The sequence below is a fragment of the Lissotriton vulgaris genome, chromosome 2_1, assembly GCF_964263255.1.
Source record: "Lissotriton vulgaris chromosome 2_1, aLisVul1.2, whole genome shotgun sequence".
Lineage (NCBI taxonomy): Eukaryota > Metazoa > Chordata > Amphibia > Caudata > Salamandridae > Lissotriton > Lissotriton vulgaris.
The window spans coordinates 1,318,667,703-1,318,687,206 of NC_141687.1; the positions used below are offsets into that span (position 1 = coordinate 1,318,667,703).

The window sequence follows — 19,504 nt, forward strand, 5'->3', positions numbered from 1 at the left end:
CCTGCACTTTTTTAGCGAGGAGTCCATTTTGGGGAGGGGGGCAGGGGGGTGGGAGGAAGGAAGTGCCCCATAGTCTTCAACTTCCTGTTCCTGTTCAGCAGGCTCCTCCCAGTGCTTTGTCCATCTCCTGGTCACTTTTCATTCGGATGTGGACCTGGAAGGATTACCTTTTGTGGATGCTGCTGGATCTTTGGATTTGAGGCCTTTTTGACTTTCTTTGGATCACTGTTGGATTAGAAATTTTACAAGTAAGTTTGTTTGGGGCATTACAGTTGCTGCAACTAAAATTTTGGGATTTTCGATTTTTGGGCTGTTTTGGGGCCTTTTCCCAGGGGTACTCAGTGGTGGGTGGACTGATTCTTTCTGTGGGTTGTCTTGAACTTAAACATCATGGAGGCCATAGATGAATTGGGATTGTGCTGATTTTTCTGTGTTTTTCGATTTTTTTTTTTTGTAAAATTTTGTGTTTTTCGATTTTTGACCTGTTGTTGGGGCCTTGACCAGGGGTATTTGAGTCTAGCATGGGCCTAGTCTTTCTGTGGGCTGTCTTGAATTTAAACATCATGGAGGCCATGGATGGAATGGGATTGTGCTGATTTTGCAGTGTTTTTCGATTTTTGGGGGTGTTCATGGGGAGGGACATGCCATGTGGCTGGTGGCCATTTTGAGTGCAGCTACAGGCACTGGCCATGTGCTGGCAGGCAAGTGGCCATTTTGAATGCAGGCTTTGTTGTTAGGCCTCCAACCATTTTGCCTACTTTTCAACCTTTATTTATGCCAGGGGTAGTGAGTCTTGCATGGGCCTAGTATTTCTGTGGGTTGTCTTGAATTTAAACATCATGGAGGCCATGGATTGAATGGGATTGTGATGATTTTGCAGTGTTTTTCGATTTTTGGGCCTGTACTTGTGGCCTTTTCACCAGGGGTATTTGAGTCTAGCATGGGCCTAGTCTTTCTGTGGGCTGTCTTGAATTTAAACATCATGGAGAGGCCACGGATGGAATGGGATTGTGCTGATTTTGCAGTGTTTTTCGATTTTTGGGCCTGTACTTGTGGCCTTTTCACCAGGGGTATTTGAGTCTAGCATGGGCCTAGTCTTTCTGTGGGCTGTCTTGAATTTAAACATCATGGAGAGGCCATGGATGGAATGGGATTGTGCTGATTTTGCAGTGTTTTTCGATTTTTGGGCCTGTACTTGTGGCCTTTTCACCAGGGGTATTTGAGTCTAGCATGGGCCTAGTCTTTCTGTGGGCTGTCTTGAATTTAAACATCATGGAGGCCATGGATGGAATGGGATTGTGCTGATTTTGCAGTGTTTTTCGATTTTTGGGGGTGTTCATGGGGAGGGACATGCCATGTGGCTGGTGGCCATTTTGAGTGCAGCTACAGGCACTGGCCATGTGCTGGCAGGCAAGTGGCCATTTTGAATGCAGGCTTTGTTGTTAGGCCTCCAACCATTTTGCCTACTTTTCAACCTTTATTTATGCCAGGGGTAGTGAGTCTTGCATGGGCCTAGTATTTCTGTGGGTTGTCTTGAATTTAAACATCATGGAGGCCATGGATTGAATGGGATTGTGATGATTTTGCAGTGTTTTTCGATTTTTGGGCCTGTACTTGTGGCCTTTTCACCAGGGGTATTTGAGTCTAGCATGGGCCTAGTCTTTCTGTGGGCTGTCTTGAATTTAAACATCATGGAGAGGCCACGGATGGAATGGGATTGTGCTGATTTTGCAGTGTTTTTCGATTTTTGGGCCTGTACTTGTGGCCTTTTCACCAGGGGTATTTGAGTCTAGCATGGGCCTAGTCTTTCTGTGGGCTGTCTTGAATTTAAACATCATGGAGAGGCCATGGATGGAATGGGATTGTGCTGATTTTGCAGTGTTTTTCGATTTTTGGGCCTGTACTTGTGGCCTTTTCACCAGGGGTATTTGAGTCTAGCATGGGCCTAGTCTTTCTGTGGGCTGTCTTGAATTTAAACATCATGGAGGCCATGGATGGAATGGGATTGTGCTGATTTTGCAGTGTTTTTCGATTTTTGGGGGTGTTCATGGGGAGGGACATGCCATGTGGCTGGTGGCCATTTTGAGTGCAGCTACAGGCACTGGCCATGTGCTGGCAGGCAAGTGGCCATTTTGAATGCAGGCTTTGTTGTTAGGCCTCCAACCATTTTGCCTACTTTTCAACCTTTATTTATGCCAGGGGTAGTGAGTCTTGCATGGGCCTAGTATTTCTGTGGGTTGTCTTGAATTTAAACATCATGGAGGCCATGGATTGAATGGGATTGTGATGATTTTGCAGTGTTTTTCGATTTTTGGGCCTGTACTTGTGGCCTTTTCACCAGGGGTATTTGAGTCTAGCATGGGCCTAGTCTTTCTGTGGGCTGTCTTGAATTTAAACATCATGGAGAGGCCACGGATGGAATGGGATTGTGCTGATTTTGCAGTGTTTTTCGATTTTTGGGCCTGTACTTGTGGCCTTTTCACCAGGGGTATTTGAGTCTAGCATGGGCCTAGTCTTTCTGTGGGCTGTCTTGAATTTAAACATCATGGAGAGGCCATGGATGGAATGGGATTGTGCTGATTTTGCAGTGTTTTTCGATTTTTGGGCCTGTACTTGTGGCCTTTTCACCAGGGGTATTTGAGTCTAGCATGGGCCTAGTCTTTCTGTGGGCTGTCTTGAATTTAAACATCATGGAGGCCATGGATGGAATGGGATTGTGCTGATTTTGCAGTGTTTTTCGATTTTTGGGGGTGTTCATGGGGAGGGACATGCCATGTGGCTGGTGGCCATTTTGAGTGCAGCTACAGGCACTGGCCATGTGCTGGCAGGCAAGTGGCCATTTTGAATGCAGGCTTTGTTGTTAGGCCTCCAACCATTTTGCCTACTTTTCAACCTTTATTTATGCCCAGGGGTAGTGAGTCTTGCATGGGCCTAGTCTTTCTGTGGGTTGTCTTGAATTTAAACATTATGGAGGGCATGGATGGATTGGGATTGTGCTGATTTTGCAGTGTTTTTCGATTTTTTTGTGCTCTACAACTGAACTGATGTTCCTCTGTCTTCCATTTTTTTTAGGTGCACAAGACTCAAGAGAACCACCAGTGCCAGGAAGAAGTCCTGCAGCGGTGTGTGTGTGCAGCATAACGTCACGCGACGTCACGTCTGGCCTCAGACAACTCTACAATTCGTGCAACTGCGGCCTGCTGTCTGACCTGCTCTGAAGAAGATGGCCCCAAAGAAAGTTCTCCGTAGCTCCTCTAGCAAGAAAGTTGCTAGTAAGGAGCAGAAGAAGCAAGTTACCAAGGAGGCTGGTGTGCCACCCGCCACTTTTTTTGGGAGCAAAAAAAAAAGTACGCCTGCAGCAGCAGGATCTGCTGGGGACCAACCTGAGAGCAGCACCCCTGCTCCATTGGGTTCAGTGCCTCCACCACCACGCCAACTTAAGTCAAAGCCCTTGAGTGCTTCAGAGGCAGTCAGTGTACTTCTCCAATCACCATCGACCAGTGATGTTGGCTCATCGCAAGAAAGTAGCAGCAATGTCCCTGAATCAACACAGGTTGTTGTAACTCATCTGACAAGTGTTGAACAACCACAGCCGCAACAACAACACCATGTGCAAGTACACGCCCAAGTACATGTGGAAGGAGAGGCAGCAAAAGGAGATGCGCAAGCAAAGGTGCATGGACGTTCACAAGTGCCCACAATAGTTGTTCCTCCCGAAGTAGGGGCACATTTGGAAATCGACATTGAAGCTGAGGTATCATTGGAAGCCACTCCTCCTGATGATCATTCATTGTCTTCCACATCCCTAGCAAGGAAAAGATCAAGGGGGGTGTCTACATCTTCTTCAAGCCCACCTCGTTCTGATGCAAGTGATCTGTCTTGGGAACCACAACTGCGGTCTGACAGTGAGGCAGAGGCACACCATGATCTGACACCGGTACCTCCTAAGCGTAAAAGGAAGGTCGTCCAAAAACTCAAACCTATGGAGTGTGATGAGGCTCAACAAGAAGTGACAGATACTGCTGGTGATGAAGCCTCTCACGATGACGACGAGCCAGTCATCACAAAGGTCACTGCAGCCCCACCGGGCATGCAGCAAAGAGACATTTTGACCCTATCCCGAGAAGCTGCTGAGCGTGATGATGATGTCGGCGAGGAGGCAATGGAAATGGAATCATTAGATTTGGAGTTAAGTAGTACACCAAAACCTACCGCTTCCATATTTCTTCGCAAGAAGGTACCCACCTCGTCCTCGACCTCAATTCGTGGTGGTGAAAGTGCAAAACGTACTGAAGTTCGGCAATCCACATCCTCCACTTCATCTGTCATTAGCAGCAGGACCACCACCACCAGTATCGCCGCCTCCTCCGGCCCCCGAAGACATTTCAAGTCTCCAGTTTGGGACTTCTTTAGTGTTTGCCCAAATAAGGAAAACATAGCCATTTGTAGCCTTTGTAAGCTTCGATTTAGTCGTGGTAAGCTTGGTTCTAACTATGGTACCGGAGGCCAGAGAGGTCATCTTGAGAGAAGGCACCCTGTCCAATGGTTTCCGCACCTAGAGGCGGTCAAGAAAGCCGGAATTGCACGTAATGAAAACGTTGATTTGTCATCTGCTGATGACGAGGAGGTAGAAGAAGACGATCCAAACACTTCACTTACACCCAGTTCCCATGTCAGCAGCACACCCCATGGGAGCCACACTAAGAGTGTGGGAGAGAGTGAGACATCAATGCGGAAAAGTTCATCAGCGAGCGTAACTGGGTCGAAGAGATCATCATCCCGTAAATCATTGGTCCAGGGCAACATTAAAAAGATGTTGTTTACAGAAGCGCAATATGAACGCAACCACCCAATGACCCGTCTGTATAACACTAAGCTGGCTAAAATGCTAGCTCTGGACCTTCTCCCTTTTTCTTTTGTCGAAGGGGTTGGTTTTCTAGAATTAGTGACAGCGCTCTGCCCTAAATGGAAGGTTCCTAGCCGGTTCTATTTTGCCCGAGTTGCGGTTCCAGCACTACATGAAGATGTTCTGAAGGCGATTGGGGCAGCTTTGCAGAAGAGTGCTGTTCACACTATACATCTGACAACAGACATGTGGACCAGTGGCGCAGGCGCTGATTACATGTGCATCACTGCACACTGGGTCTCTTTTTCAGGGGCTAAAGCAAAGCTAAACTCAGGTGTTGACACTAACATTGTTTTTAAAGGTGCTCGGAAACATGCAACACTAGCCATGTTTGGTTTGGAGAAACGTCACACAGCAGAAAACATTTTGGATGTCTTTAACACAAAGGTCCTTAACTGTCTGTCCCCACTAAAACGCAAGGTTGGTTATGTTTCCACGGACAATGGCTCCAATATAGTTAAGGCCATGAGGGACGGTTACTATTTCAGAGTGCCGTGTTTGGCGCACTGTATAAACCTGGTTGTCCAAAAATTCTTGGGTAATAAACTCAGTGCAGCGTACAGTGTATTGGAGAACTGCCGAAAAATTTGCAAGCATTTCAGGCATTCTTTTAAGGCCCGCAAGCAGCTGAGGAGCATGCTATATCAATGTCAAATGCCAGTGAAAGCACTCATCCAGGAGGTGGTAACACGTTGGAACTCAACCTTCTACATGCTTGAGCGTCTGTATGAGCAGTATACGCAACTCGATCAATATTTCTTGAAAGAGGGTATAGAGGAGCTGAGGATGGGTGGGCCGCAATGGAACATAGTTGAAAGCCTAACACGCATGCTTCGTCCTTTTGAGGTCTTCACGCGTGCAGTCAGCAAGGAGGACTCTAATTTGGGAAAAGCTATCCCATTGTTGTACATGCTGGAGGACCAACTGAAGGAGGTGTGTTCTGTGTTTCGAAAAGATGACAAAAAGAAAGACTCTTCTTTGCTTCTGGCTGAGCAATTATTAGAGCTCCTACAAGGTGATGAACGTCTTCAAAAGATCCACTCAGAACAGCATTACATTTGTGCTACTATTCTGGATCCACGCTACAAAAAGGCGCTGGCAGGCAGAGCATTCTTTCCTTTTGCTGATGAAGATGTTACAAAGTACAAACGTTGGCTAGCCTTGTCAGCCAAGAAGTTTGAAACAGAACGGCTGGAAATTGAAGGAAATGGCAGTACATCAGCAGGCCATCCCCAGTCAAAACAATCCACTTCTGCACCTGTGGCTGTGGCACAAGTGACCTCTCAGCCGTTAAAGACACCGGCAACCGCATCATCTGCACGAAAGACAGCAGAAACATTGGAGGCTGAAGAGGATTGGCTAGCTCTGCGTGGGTTTGGTTCTCAAAAGGCCAGAGGCACAGCAAGAGCTACGCAAAGTGGAGGAACCTTGGAGGAGGACCTTGAGTCGATGGTGAAGGACTATCTGAATGACTCCACAGAGGTCTATGTTAATTCTGACCCATTGGCGTATTGGCATGGGAAAAAAGAATTGTGGCCACAGCTCACCAACCTGGCTTTAAACTACTTGTCTTGCCCACTCGCAAGTGTGTCTTCTGAACGGGTTTTCAGTGCGGCTGGTGGGATTGTAACTCCCAAACGGAGCCGCCTCTCGCCCAAAAATGTGGAGAGGTTAACAATGATCAAGATGAATCAGCACCTCATACCACCAGATATAAGAGTACGAGAGAGCGTGCCGGATGAAGAGGAGGTGGCCAGAACCATAGATGAGGGAATTTCTACTCTGTCAGGTGGCACTGACCTCACCCGGGCTGAATTCGCAGAGTATGATGACGAAGCCTTATTCTTATTCCTGGACCGTGATTCCGACTTCGAGCCCTGAAAATGAGACAACGAATCAATAACTTTCTTTTTCATCCTTATTCACTTTTATTCCTGTGTGTCTGTCTTTCTTTGTTGTGCACAGTTAATATAATTCAAACTTTAATCAGATTATCACAAAGACAAGCCCATCAGCAGAACTGTCTTCACTTGTTTGCTAATTTATTTGAAGGTGCCGCAGTCTGCATTCCTCAGGTTCACAAGTTCAGAAGAACATGCTCCTCTATCCTCCTCCTCCAGACTCCTATTTCCATCAAAGCAGAGGGCTGGTTTACGCCCAATGAAGAAAGACTCAGCACTTGTGGGGGTGTTGTTCTACCTCTTTGCAGGTGAGTTGACGGGTCTGGGGCCATTGCTGGGAAGCACTAAAAGTGGTTTGTGCCAAATCCGAGGCGGAAATTTTTTTGTGTTTTTGATGACTTGCTTGCCTTTGAGGTGCTCTTAGGGGGGGTTCCGTCTGTTTGTGGGTGAGTTTCATGGTCTGGGAGCACTGCTGGGACACTCTAATCTTGATTGCATTTGCTTTTCAGGAAATCCGTCGTGCCAACCCCGACTTATGGCCTAGCTACGCAGCGCGTTTGGACCGAAGGCCCAGAAATATTGCAAGTATGAGATTTTGCTTTTGGCCTGTTTGGGGGTGTTATGCTTCTTGGCGGGTGGGTTGCCGGGTCTTGGGGCATTCCTGGGAAGGTCTAATACCGGGTAGAAGTGGTTGGGACAAAATCCAGGCCGATTTTTTTTGGGCTATTTCAGACATTTTGCTCTATGTAGCGTTTTCGGGGGCCTGTTTGGGGGGCTTGCTGGTGTTTGCGGGTGAGTTTCGTGGTCTGGGAGCACTGCTGGGACACTCTAATCTTGATTGCATTTGCTTTTCAGGAAATCCGTCGTGCCAACCCCGACTTATGGCCTAGCTACGCAGCGCGTTTGGACCGAAGGCCCAGAAATATTGCAAGTATGAGATTTTGCTTTTGGCCTGTTTGGGGGTGTTATGCTTCTTGGCGGGTGGGTTGCCGGGTCTTGGGGCATTCCTGGGAAGGTCTAATACCGGGTAGAAGTGGTTGGGACAAAATCCAGGCCGATTTTTTTTTGGGCTATTTCTGACATTTTGCTCTATGTAGCGTTTTCGGGGGCCTGTTTGGGGGGCTTCCTGGTGTTTGCGGGTGAGTTTCGTGGTGTGGGAGCACTGCTGGCTATATATACTTTACTTTGCAAGAGGTTTGAAGCAAATCCATGGTGGCTGAGGGGACTTAGGGCCTAGCTGCAGAGCGCGCGCGGAGTGATTTGGGAAATTTGTGAAAAAGTGACTAAGTCCCCATTTTTGTACTTTTGCTCTTTGGCTGTTTGGGGGTCTTCTACTCGTTTTCTCCTGGGTTGACGGCTCTGGGGCCATTGCTGGGAAGCTCTAATACCGGATAAAAGTGTTTTGGACCAAATCCCAGGCGGAATTTTTTTTGTGTTTTTGATGACTTGCTTCCCTTTGAGGTGCTCTTAGGGGGGGTTCCGTCTGTTTGCGGGTGAGTTTCGTGGTCTGGGAGCACTGCTGGGACACTCTAATCTTGATTGCATTTGCTTTTCAGGAAATCCGTCGTGCCAACCCCGACTTATGGCCTAGCTACGCAGCGCGTTTGGACCGAAGGCCCAGAAATATTGCAAGTATGAGATTTTGCTTTTGGCCTGTTTGGGGGTGTTATGCTTCTTGGCGGGTGGGTTGCCGGGTCTTGGGGCATTCCTGGGAAGGTCTAATACCGGGTAGAAGTGGTTGGGACAAAATCCAGGCCGATTTTTTTTTTGGGCTATTTCTGACATTTTGCTCTATGTAGCGTTTTCGGGGGCCTGTTTGGGGGGCTTCCTGGTGTTTGTGGGTGAGTTTCGTGGTCTGGGAGCACTGCTGGGACACTCTAATCTTGATTGCATTTGCTTTTCAGGAAATCCGTCGTGCCAACCCCGACTTATGGCCTAGCTACGCAGCGCGTTTGGACCGAAGGCCCAGAAATATTGCAAGTATGAGATTTTGCTTTTGGCCTGTTTGGGGGTGTTATGCTTCTTGGCGGGTGGGTTGCCGGGTCTTGGGGCATTCCTGGGAAGGTCTAATACCGGGTAGAAGTGGCTGGGACAAAATCCGCGCGGAAAAGCCTTTAGTTTTGGCACTTTTTGTAACTTAGGGTTCGTTAGGGTTAGCCCTAGCAGCAGGATTGCATGTGTATCGGGGTGTTCTAGATTTTTCAAACTGAGTTCTGGGGTCTTAGAGCACTCGTGAGAATGTGTAATTTTGGTTGCAAGTCATTTGAAGAAAATCCATGGTGGGAAAGGGGGGATTTGGCATAGTTAAAGAAAGCCTTTGCCACTATTCTTAACTTAGGGTTCGTTAGGGTTAGCAGTATTTCTATTGCATGTGTTTGAGTGGGGGGGATTTCGAGTCTTGGAGCGATGCTGGCTATGGCTACTTTTGCTTGGTTGCTTGCAAGTGGTTTGAATACAATCCACGGGGGGTAATGGGTAATTAGGGTACTTCGGCCTACTTTTACTTTCAAAGTAAGTTTTGTCTCCAGTTTTCTGCTAGGCCTCGTTTTTTGGGTGGGAGCACTGCTAGGAAGATCTATTTTTGTTCTAAAACACAGTTTACAGTACACCTAGCTTGAGGGGCAAGATCCGCTACATTAATTTGCCCATACTTACTTATCCTTCAAAAGGTGACTCAGAGTACGCACTTTCAAAAACATTGTACTGTCTGTCTACTAGGAAAAACAAATTGTGACTTTTTGCACTCCACAGCCTACATACCTTATATTTATTTATCAGTGGTGTTGTAATATTATATCACTTCCTGTTTTTCGTTGAATAATTACAGGCCGGGTTTCAGTCTCTGCAATGGGGAAAAAAGGATGGAGTCAGGCTTCACAGTAGCGAGCCACAATTCAGCATCAGGCAGGCAGTGGACAGGGTGTCTTCTGGTGACCAACATCGGTGGACGAAGCGTCGGCTGCAATGGAGGAGTGCCGCTAATAGGAGGATTTTTTTTCTGCGGGCAACTTACTTACCACTTCCAACAGGACCACTACAACCACATAGATACAGTATCCCTTGCCTTTTTCTCTGACTGTGACTGCATTTCTTTGCTCTCTCTCGGCTTCTACATTGATCCCTTAACACATCACTTAGTCCACTCCACTATCTGCACCACACATAGTCATTTGTAAGTGCTCCTACGTAATTCGCAAGTCGCAGCACGCCCCAGGCCGTAGAGGACTGGGATGGCCCCAATGATGAAGCATGTCACCAAGGGGCAACCCTGGTGAGTGAGGGGACACCTAGAAAAAAAGCAATTTCTCCTTTTCTATCTACTATACCTTCTGTCAGGTTACGCAGCCCCTAAGCGCCTACCGTACTATGAAACTACATTTCCCATGAGTAGGCGGGAGACTTGCAGACTATTTAGTGAGACTATATGAGAGTACCCTTGTATGTTAGGACATCACTTCACTGATGCCTGTCTTGTCTTCTCTTACAGGTATCCTTTCCCTGCTGACCCTACCTTTACCCATCCCACATTTTTTATTTTAGTTTGTTATTTTTCTCCCTCGCCTAATGCCTCGAACACCCTGTGTTTACACTTCTGGGTGTTGGTGACATTTGGAGGTGGAACCATATTTGCATCGACTGGATCACGGGGAGTAAACGTGACACCTTCCAGACCAACCCCATTGAGTGTTGTTGTGAATGGATTTATAGTGACCAGCAAGGCTCTCGGGTATCTGGCTACAGAGACCTTATGTTGAATATAGTTATCAATAATTCCACACAGGCCCTGTACTGTCGCATTCTTTCTTTCCACAGTTGTCGATGATATATTCTTACTCTGCTTGACAAAGAACCATTGCTAATGTGAAAGAACTTCAACCGAATTAGTAGTTATACTTTACCATTTGTTAGGCTACAATGTGGCACTGCTCTACTGTACTTCTGTCACCTGCTATATTCTCAGTTGTACCGTTGAATTGCTCAGGAGGACAAACCAGATTTCATTTTCTTTTTTTTCATAGGCATGCAACTGCCACTGTGTCACACCACTACTACCACCGCTATGAGGAAATTTTATCCGACCAAGATTGCCAACGTTATTCGGTGTTTCCCGTGGAGCCAGCCCTGGGCCTAGCCCTACTTTCAAACACAAATTACAGGTAAGATAAGCGTTTGGTGGTTTGGGGGTATAATGGAGTATTAGTACGAGAGACGAGAGCCTGAAGGTAGTACTACTAAAGTCCTAGGACTCTTGGATTCACTTCACTTAGTCTGTGAGAGGCACTTAGTGTTGAAAACATTTGGGCATTTACACTTAAAGGAAGAAAATGGAACTAAACTTTCAGGAAAACAGTCAACGTTAAACCCCCACCCACCAGGCAAGCAGTAAAAAACAGGTATGCTCAGATAAAGTTTGAAAAAGTATATTTATATCCCTAACAAAATAATCTCCCGCAAGACCCTCCCTAACCCCAACGATTGTCCTTCAAAAGTCCCCAAAAACCCAACTCCCAATTCCCACCCCCCAAAAGTCTCTAAAAAAGGGGCAAGGGACACTATGGGTGGATGCTGTTAACTTTTTGGGCCAGGGCATCATGCTCCTCGCGGAGCAAGGCGAGCTCCTGCTGAAGGCGGGACACCATCAGGGTAGTGCGGCGCAGGCGTGCCTTCACTGCCTTGCAGGTGCAAGGCCTGTGAGAAGCAGCTGTTGGCCTTGCTGCTCGGCGGTGGCGTTTGCCTTTGGCAGCCCGGCTCAGTCTCGGTGGACCACTGTGCTGGGTCACGGTGGCAGCCGGTGAGGCCACGGAGGACGACGTTGTCGTTGTTGTCGACCGCACACTTTCCTCGTCCTCCAGGGCCACCAGCCGCCGATATTCCGCAACAGTGGCCTCGATTCTCCGTTGCCGGGCCGCTCTAGCCAGCTCCTTCCTCCTTGTTCGTTTGGAAGGAGAACCTATATGAAGAAAGAAAGACATAGTCTGTAACCAATGCTCTTTAAGATTAACTCAATCATTCAGCAGAAATGTGTGCTGCAGTACAACTAGCAACTTGCAAGCGCATTACATAACTATTGAGGCCAGTATCTATCTAACCTCACACTTCTTCATCCTTGCTCTAACATTAGTGGGAGTTTAAGGAACAAATTCTATGAGCACTGTGGACTTCCATTGGAGTCGACTATGAAAGTACACCAGTCTTATTCTTCTTCTTGTCTCTTGTTTTGGAAAATTGGTACGTTATTTTCTGCAAGCCGGCATAATGCCAGCGCGGTAAACTTGCACCCGAGAAAAAGAGACGCACGCCATGAGGAGTGACCTAGACTTGCGTTGCCGTTGCGTTACTGTACCCGTCCAGTACATGCAGGTGGTGAATCTCTTACTTTTCTATTACGGGTGGCACTGAGAATACTCTGTTACAACTCAAGGGCTACTGCTTAATTAATTTAACTTTCACCCTACAGTGGAAATGAGTACTAGAAATGGAAAATTGAAGAAGATAAATAATCTGATTATCTATCACTTCACATGGGATGTTTTTGCTTATATATGGGATGACTTTAGGTGCTTTGCTTTTTATTGAGTGACAGGCAGTGATACATCCACACATGAATGACTGAGTACTACTAAACTTATTAAGAGAGGTAGGGAGTGGCCACCATAATAACCGGATCTATGCAGTGCTTGCAATACAAACTACTGCTACTACTTATGGTAGTATTTGGACAAAATTAAAAGTTCTTTTCCTTGCCTTTCCTACACTGGAACGGACGTGCGGGTGCAGTGTTACATGCTCTTCAAAGTTACACTTAGTTCATCCACTGACCATCTACTCTCTCTAGATCATGGGTACTCACAAACTTTCTCTCAGGGGCTACATTTACAGTGTAGTTTGTGGCCGAGGGCCGCACTGGTGGGGGCGGAGTCAGAGGGGGCGGGGCTAAAGCAAAACGATAACTTGTGACCATGAGGTTGCACACAGGTCCCTGCAGCAGATGCCCTCATCCACTGAGCCACCAGACCCAGCATTTACATACATCTCTCTCCCTCCTGCTGTCCCTCCTGCCCTCCCTCCATCTCTCTCTCCCTCCTGCCCTCCCTCTCCCTCTGTCATCTCACTGTGTGTGTGTCTATCTGTGTCAGCCTTCAGCCCGGGTTGAGACCGCTTCCTCAACGCGCACACACAGACAACAACACCAAAGTACTTAACAGGTCTTTAAAAGACCATTAACATATTATTGAGGCTTTGTTTGTTTTAGCGCCCCTGCTTCTCCACCCTGACAATCACTGCTTGCCCGGCCCCACAGAGCAGAGGCTTTGTTCTATTTCACCTCTTTGTGGCCTTGCATCTCCACTCTGCTCTGTGGGGGCCGGGGGAGCAGTGATTGTCAGAGTGGAGATGCAGGGGCGCTAACAGGTGAAATACAAAAAAGCCTCTGCTCTGTGGGGGCCGGGGGAGCAGTGATTGTCTGCAAGGTCTGCGCACCGCCAAGGAAGGCTTGCCGGGCCACCACCGGCCCGCGGGCCGTACTATGAGTACCCCTGCTCTAGATACACATATGCTATCTAAGAGTCAGATAGTAGCATGATCCAGGTATATGGACACATACAGTTTCTGTGTCACCCACCCAGGCTGTTGTCCTTCCACCCATCATTGCTTCATCATTCACCCAGCCATGCATCTCATATTCTTGCCTTCCCAGCTAGTCTTCAATCTCAATAAGTAAGGAATATATAAGAGCTTACCTCTGGCCGCCACCACCGTCTCAACTCTCACAGCCGCCGCCGCCGCCTCCTCCCCTGATGATGAATTGCCCTCCGCCTCCGTGTCGAGCACCACCACCACACTGGCCCCGCCACCAGATGTTCCACCTACAAAGTACATTTAAGAATCTTAGAATAAAGCACTCACTAGTCACTAGTATTTGGTCTAGGAATGAAGACATGTGAAAACAATGTAATTTGTGACTGTCTACGTTAAAGTTAAAAAAAATGTCCCTTTTTCCAGGGAAGGTTGTCTTGCTGCACTTTTTGGCACAACTGATGAAGGCTGATTTTTTAACACGCACCATTTTTCTCCACACAGACAGAAGATGGACTTCTAACAACAAGATCAAGTTGAAACCAGGTGAGAGCTCGGCTCGACCACAAGAAATGTCTTCAATTAATCGTCAGCACTAACCACTTTTCCATTATCAGTTAAACGTTTAGTTTTATTATGACTTCATTTTAATAAATGTGTTTACTTTTAATAAAGCTTTTAAATTTAAATACAATCTGTGTTTTTTGGTCCTCCAGACTAGAGTGACTGAACGAAAGGTTTTGCAATTTTTGCAAGCATGAGTCCAGATAGAACACTTCAAAAGACATTATGGACAATCCCAGAGGACTGCACTAAGTTGATAGAGCTATTGCTGACTAGAATCATGGGAGTTTCGCCAACCGTGCAATCTTAGTTAGCTACACAGACAGACTAATAAGAATAATCTAGTAATACCACAGGGAGTCATAGTAGAGGCAGGATAAGAATTTAGATACAGTCTACAAGAAGAGCAAAGACAATTTTGAAAAAATTCAAATGAGGAACGCTAGGAAAAATAGGTACTAGTCTAAAATGAAAACTTACTGGGGCCAGCAGAGGAGCCCTCGCCTGCCCGATCCTGGCCCTGTTGATGAACAGCATCCGCCGCCTGCTGCTCCTGTGTCCTCCTCTCGCCCCTGGGGGGAGCTGACGTACAACATGAAAGAAAGAACAGAAAACATGGATGATTGTTGCTTGTCAATGTCAACCAAATCAAACATTTCAAAAGAACAATAACAAAATATTTCCGCGAAATTATATTGATTATGGTTACTTTTTATTTATTTGCGGACCTGTGACTTCGAAAGTCACGTAACTCACTAAACAAAGTACTGAAACGTTCACCTAGGACTGGCAGGCAGCAGTCCGCAGGCAAGACGCAAAGTGACAGACAAACTCCATTGTGATTTCAGTCAGATCAGTGACAACACTAACAGTTGCCTGCTACATTACCAGTCATTTAAATAGTCAAACTATCAATCCACCGCCACTATTTTTCTTATTGTCAGGGTTACAAAGGAAGGGGCAGATTTAAGCCCTTGCGGCTCTTTTGCGCCGTTCTTGCGTGACTTTTGTGACGCAGCAGCTAAACAAAAAAGGGCGCCATGGTGCGGCGTATAATATTATAACAACGTGACGCATTTGGGAGATGCATCCCGTTATAAAGCCCTGCGCCATCAGGGGGCGTTCCGGCGCAAGGGAGGGCATTCCTGCGCTGGAACACATCCTAATAGTGGCTGAGGGAAATCTACAAAATATCAATCAGTCACCTTTAGGACAATGATGCGTCACACAAACCCTGCACCTGCTTGAAGCAGACGTACGGCTTGACCCAGCATTGGGGAGATAGGGTACCCCAGAGCATTGATGGAGCTGCGCCATCGTTGCGACGCAACTCCAGCAGTAAAGCTTCGGTGACGTTTTGGGCCCATGGGGAGCCGCATTGCAAATACGGCGCACCATGTTTGGTGGTGGTAGCGGGCCGCACAATTAATGGCGCATCCCTGCTACTTTGCAGGGATGCGACGGTAATTGCAATTCTGCCCCTTAGGGGCATACTTACTTACGCGTTCTGGCGCATCTCCAGAGATGCGCCAGATCAAATGCGTCACGCAAAACTACCCTTGCGACACGGCAGATGTGCCTCATTTACAATGCGGCGCGCCCTGGCGCAAGGGTAGGCACTTGCGTGACGCATCTCGTCACGTAAGAGCGGCGCATCGCTGGAGTCACGTCGCCAACGCAATGCAACTCCAGTAATGCTCAGGGCCACCCAATACTTTACATGCTGTGTCAGTCCTTTCGCCTGCTTCGAGCAGACATAAGGAATTGAATTGACGTAGCAGCGTCGCAGAAGTGCCTGCGTTAAATCTTGTAGATTTCACGCAGGCAATTTTGCGAGGCGCACAGCCGCTGGACCGCCCACCCTGCGTACTAGGAACGCACCCATTGTGGTGCAGGCCCATGGCTTTATAACGTGACGCATCTCCCTAGATGCGTCATGCTGTAAATGACTTGCAGGGATGCGGCACGTTTACGCCGCTGTTGCGTCACGCAAGGCAACGTAAACGTGGCGCAAGGGGCTTGTAAATGTAATCTGCCCCCTAGTGTCTAGCATTACGCAGTTCTGTTAAGTACACTCATACATAATAGTTACTCAGGCCAATGAGACCACGAAATAGAAAACAAATAAGCATAGTAGCAACCCCACTGAGAAGGAGAGCAGTGCACCTGAAATGCACAGAAGATTTTGAAATATAATTTAACTACAATGTAATCGTCATCAGCGGCATTATTGGCTTGCTCCATGTAAAAAACAAATATTTGCAATACAACAACACAGAGCAGGAGAAAACATCATAGTAGTGAGTGATTAAATGCCAATGGCTACTACTACTCACCAAGCCCGGGGATCTCCAAGCCGAGCTGGTCCAGCAGGTCGCGCTCGCGGTCCAGGAGGTCCGTCCAGCGATGGGTGACCTGGCTGTAGGTGCGCTGGACCCCGTAGAGGTGGGATATGGCCCAGCACACCTTCTCCCACCGCTTCCGGCGCTCCCGCATGTTATAGCCGCCGGCCGCGATCCTGCCGCCTCCCGCGATGGTCCTGGGCAGGCGGCGCTGGACGAAGTAGACCAGCGCGCCCACTTCCTCCGGGCTGAATATCTCCCGGCGCGTCACCTGCTCCCCCCTCGATCTCACGCCTGCTGTCCTGCCACTGGGTCCAGCACTACTCCCCGCCGCCGCTGCGGCCCTCAAGTGCCTGGGCAGCTTCACGGCGCCTGGCTTGACCATGGTCTGGGCAGGTAAGGTAGGAAGAAGTAGAAAATTAAGAAAGAATAGGATAGGGAAGAAGAAAAGAAAAGAGTTTACAAAAGTAGTTTAAAAGTAAAGAAAAATAGCAGAAAAGACAAAAATATACAGCTAGGAAAAGAGAGGGATAGATAAGAAGCAAAATCGTAAAAAAAAAACTGAAAACAAGCAAAGGATGGGAAAGATATCAAGAGGATTAAACACCATGCCCAGACACAGGAAATGAATGAAAAACAAGATGGCCGGCGCCCGTTTCCGAGCGCGAAAGTCAGTTCGCGCGAGATTTTCCTTGCGATCTCGTGCGAACCTCTAGATTTCCCGCGCGATCTCGTGCGAACCTCTACTCGCAATGCGCTTACTGCGCGAGATTATACATAGCGGGCGGAAACGGAAATACGTCACGCAAACAAAATGGCCGCGCCCGTACTCGACCTTGGGGTAAATTCGCGTGTTGCGCTGCAAGCGGCTCGCGAATACTGCAAAAAAACTCGCGAAACAACAAGCCGCAAAAAAATAAAATGCTCATTCGCACGAATTGGCGGCTTCCGCGGTCGGTTTCGCACGACGCCGCGCCCCGCGAATAGCGCGAAAAAAACCGCAAAACGATTTCAGCAAAAGCAAAAGCAATGAGCAGGTGCAAAAGGTCAACCTCATGATTTGTAACGATTCTTTGTATTGCTTCCTGAGGGGGCCCTCCAGAATTCGGTTGCCTGCTTGCAACTATTGTGTGACCCTGCTCTGACCTTAACTGTATGCCACAAAGGTCCTGATTTACAGCTAAAGGAGCAGACAAGCAGGTGCCAGGCTGGAACTTTAAATTCTTTCAGTGACACATTAATTAGCCCCTAATTCATTATTGTCAGTTGGGGCAGGGCAGGTGTTGTAACTAATTTTGCAACAATGAAAGCACTTAGCAAGTGCAAAAGATCACTAATCAGGGCGCACTAAGGAAGCAGGTGCCAGCTAAAAAAATATTCTGTGACACATTAATCAGCCCCAAATTAATTCAGGTCACTTGAGGCAGGGAAGGTGTGCTTTGCTTTGCCGAAAATAATGTACACTGGACAACCAGAGGGTGTGGTGATGAAACAGAGGGTGGCATGGGTGGGCCAGAGGGTGGCATGAGTAGTCAGAGAGTGGCAGTGGTGACAGAGAGTGGCAGTGATGAAGAAGAGTGTCCCAAACAGGCTGGACATGTAGAAACAACAAGTTCGCAAAACTTGCGACCCGACAGGTAAGTTCGCAAATTGCGAAATTGTAAAAACCCTCGCGAACTGGCAGAAACACGGGCGAACACAAAAAAAAAAAAAAATCCGCAAATTCGCGGGAATTCGCGGATTTTGCGGATTGCGAATCCGCAAATCCGCAAAATTCGCGAACGCGAGATCCGCAAAATTCGCCCATGCTTAGACCCTGTACCATACACTTCATGAGTAGTCAACTTCATATTAACAATCAACCACACATATACGGGTGACCCCTCTGCACACTATGTTCAATGTGTATACAACTGAAAAAACAGCTTCCTCCAGATACTCAACTTCTGTTACATAACTAATGCCCTACAATGGACAGCCTTTACCTGCATCAAACCCTTCACCATCACCAAACCTACGATGAGAAATAAAGTGGATATGAGTAGAAAAGTAGATACTATAAACTGTGGTTACACTATAGAGAGAGTTTACTGTGTACCAGAATGTTTACAGACAGTGAAACTCTCATAAGAAATACACTATAGAGTATTAAAAAGTATCTACTAAGAACAATGTTCACTCCATGCAAAACTTCTCCAAAGAGAGACTATTCACTTAAAATACCCAAGGTATGAATTTACTAAATGTGATACTACCCGCAGTCTTCATACTGTGGTGAAAACTTTACGGAAAGTCTATCTTCTAAAGCTTATCAAGCACATGTACATAGGTAAGTATCCAGTGCACACAGACTTCCATATTATGAAGAAATTGTCATGCAGTGACAATTCTGTCTAATCACTCATGGCTGCTTATAATACTTAGTATCTACTAAGTATCTACTAGTACTAGTATCTACTGCGAAACCAAAAACCTTGTGTTGAACAAACTGTCAGAAGTCGCCACCTGCACACAGAGTTACTCCTGAATATATAGTTTTATAATATGTACAATACCTGTGTGTCCCTATGATGCATATGGGGCACAAGTGTCTTGTAAATACTTACACCCATTAGCTGGACCCAGACTGTATAAAATTAGGTAGAGAAGTAATATGGTACTCACCCGCCACAATGTAAACTATAAAACAAACTAACACGCTGCATTGAAAGAGGCACTCTTGTGGTTTGGCACCCTATGATAACCTTCAACTACCATCATTTTAACTGACCTCAGTGTGTTATTTTATCCTAGCCTGGATGTACGATTTCCTATATATGCCTGCTTCTCTTCTTTCTTGTAGTCTTGCTGTCTTTCAGTGGGATCTGTCATGGAGTAGAACAGTCTTGCAAAGAGCCGAAGGTGTGGGATGTGCATTAGAAGGCGTGAGAGGGAGAGAGAGGTGTGGAATGTCGAAGTACAGTGTTGTGAGCGGTGGTGCACACATGTGCTCATTGTGGTACATTGAGAGATAAAGTATGTGATGCTATAGGATATTGAGAGATAAAGTATGTGAGGCTATAGGCAGTTGTGCAGGCATTTGTATTGTTGTACATTGATGAGTTCTTACTACTGGCTTTGACATGGCCTCATGTCATCTTGTTTTCTGACTTTGCCATGCTTCAGCTTTTGTGCGTGCGCAGCTTTGCATGCAAGTAGTTTGGGTTATGAGAATT

At 47.0% G+C, this 19,504-nt stretch overlaps 2 protein-coding genes across 3 annotated transcripts in view; both read right to left on the bottom strand.

Moving 5' to 3' along the window:
• The window catches only part of ADCY5 (adenylate cyclase 5), a 1,577,350-nt gene that overhangs the window by 1,439,514 nt on the left and 118,332 nt on the right, over positions 1 to 19,504 (bottom strand). The gene's annotated exons all lie outside the window — the stretch shown is intronic.
• LOC147732557 (uncharacterized) lies at positions 9,812 to 14,532 on the bottom strand. Of its 2 annotated transcripts, XR_015308674.1 has the most exons (3): positions 14,428 to 14,532; positions 13,548 to 13,673; positions 9,812 to 11,758 (listed from the first exon to the last, which is right to left on the bottom strand). XR_015308674.1 is itself a non-coding variant. In XM_086958825.1 (2 exons), exons 1-2 carry the CDS (start codon positions 13,684 to 13,686, stop codon positions 11,361 to 11,363), a joined length of 537 nt encoding a protein of 178 aa, XP_086814951.1. In that variant the 5' UTR covers positions 13,687 to 13,740; the 3' UTR covers positions 9,812 to 11,360. The 2 variants fall into 2 exon arrangements, 1 of the variants encoding a protein (XP_086814951.1); XM_086958825.1 differs by lacking the exon at positions 14,428 to 14,532 and having other exon boundaries at positions 13,548 to 13,740.

Coding starts and splice junctions, on each gene's coding strand:
- LOC147732557 (XM_086958825.1), bottom strand. CDS start 13,686: ATGTACTTTGTAGGTGGAACATCTGGTGGCGGGGCCAGTGTGGTGGTG. Junction 11,759..13,547: donor GACGGTGGTGGCGGCCAGAG/GTAAGCTCTTAT, acceptor TTCTTCATATAG/GTTCTCCTTCCAAACGAACA.